Source organism: Octopus bimaculoides, chromosome 1 (assembly GCF_001194135.2).
Source record: "Octopus bimaculoides isolate UCB-OBI-ISO-001 chromosome 1, ASM119413v2, whole genome shotgun sequence".
NCBI classification, from domain to species: Eukaryota; Metazoa; Mollusca; class Cephalopoda; order Octopoda; family Octopodidae; genus Octopus; species Octopus bimaculoides.
In genome coordinates this window covers 21,909,737-21,910,937 of record NC_068981.1, presented here as the reverse complement: position 1 = coordinate 21,910,937, position 1,201 = coordinate 21,909,737, and the positions used below count along the sequence as shown (strand labels likewise).

Sequence of the window (1,201 nt, the reverse complement as noted above, 5' to 3'; positions counted from 1 at the left end):
TAATTGTTTATTATTAACAACAAATCAATCATCATCCCTTACAGCTGTTTCTATTAATATTCAGTGTCTGAGCATAATATCTTCAGAGGGAAAAAATATACCCTTGGATGTTTTATATATATGTATATGGATTCATTATAGCAGGCTGGAATCAGTTTACTGATCATGTATATATATATATATATATATATATATATATATATATATATATATATTCACACACACACACACATACACATATATACACACACACATATATATACATAGGTGTGTGTAATTGTGTTTGTCCCCCTCCACCACTTGACAACCAGTGTGGGTTTGTTTACATTTCCACAAATTTGCACTTCGGTAAAAGATACTAACAGAATAAATACCAGATTTTTAAAAGTAAGTAGATGAGTCAATTTATTCAACTAAACCTTTCATAGCATTGCCTCTGCACAGTCACAGTTCAATGACTGGAACAAGTAAAAAAAATGTTTTTATAATTACGTAGCAACATTTAGTTTTTTAGACAAACAAAACTCTGCCTGGACAAGACATAATGAATGAAAGAGAGCCAACAGAACTCTTTCACAAAATTATCTCATTCTAGTTAACTCAATACTCCCTATTTAACCCTTTTGTTACCATATTGCTGTTGAAAAGTTCTGCCTGTGTTTTAATTAATTCTTAAACTAATGAAGAGTTTAGTAAAATAACTTAAGCCATTGTTTGGAACATAAATTAACATGAAATTTTGATAGGCTTTAATTTAGGTTACACTAAATGAGAAAATTTGTAATAGGGAACAAGGGACAGCCTCAGTTAAATCTGATTAGATCTCTCCAACACTTTTCACTGACATTCTTTAAAAGTTATTTCCAATGTAAAATATATGTAAATGTTTCATTAAATATGATTTTTAATCTTTTAGTTTTAGGTTCGATGCCAACAGAAAGAACTGGTCTTCTCTCAGCACACAGTTACCAAGCAGTCAGACTTTACCAATGATGAAATGAATACCAAAATTGTATCTTTGACAAATTTTAAAATCATATTATTTTCTTAAAATTCTATTTTATATTAAAAGTTGTTGCTCATTTAAAAAATTTTATCAATAACATTTTGCCTATATTTTAAATGTGGCATAAAAAATTTATGCATTTTATTGAAATATCAACCACACAGGCACAACTGTGGAATTTTTTTTTTTTTTTTT

The 1,201-nt window shown here is 28.3% G+C and overlaps 1 protein-coding gene across 4 annotated transcripts in view; it reads left to right on the top strand.

Annotated features, from left to right (window-relative positions):
- The window catches only part of LOC106878077 (uncharacterized), a 70,279-nt gene extending 69,188 nt beyond the window's left edge, over positions 1-1,091 (top strand). For all 4 annotated transcript variants that reach the window (XR_008263484.1, XM_052965708.1, XM_052965712.1 and 1 more), the window contains one exon: positions 917-1,091. Coding sequence is in view for 3 of the 4 variants with exons in the window: in XM_052965708.1 (XP_052821668.1) it covers positions 917-993 (77 nt within the window). In the remaining variant the exon portion in view is untranslated. The remainder of the gene's footprint in view (positions 1-916) is intronic.
- Positions 1,092-1,201: the final 110 nt, after the last annotated feature.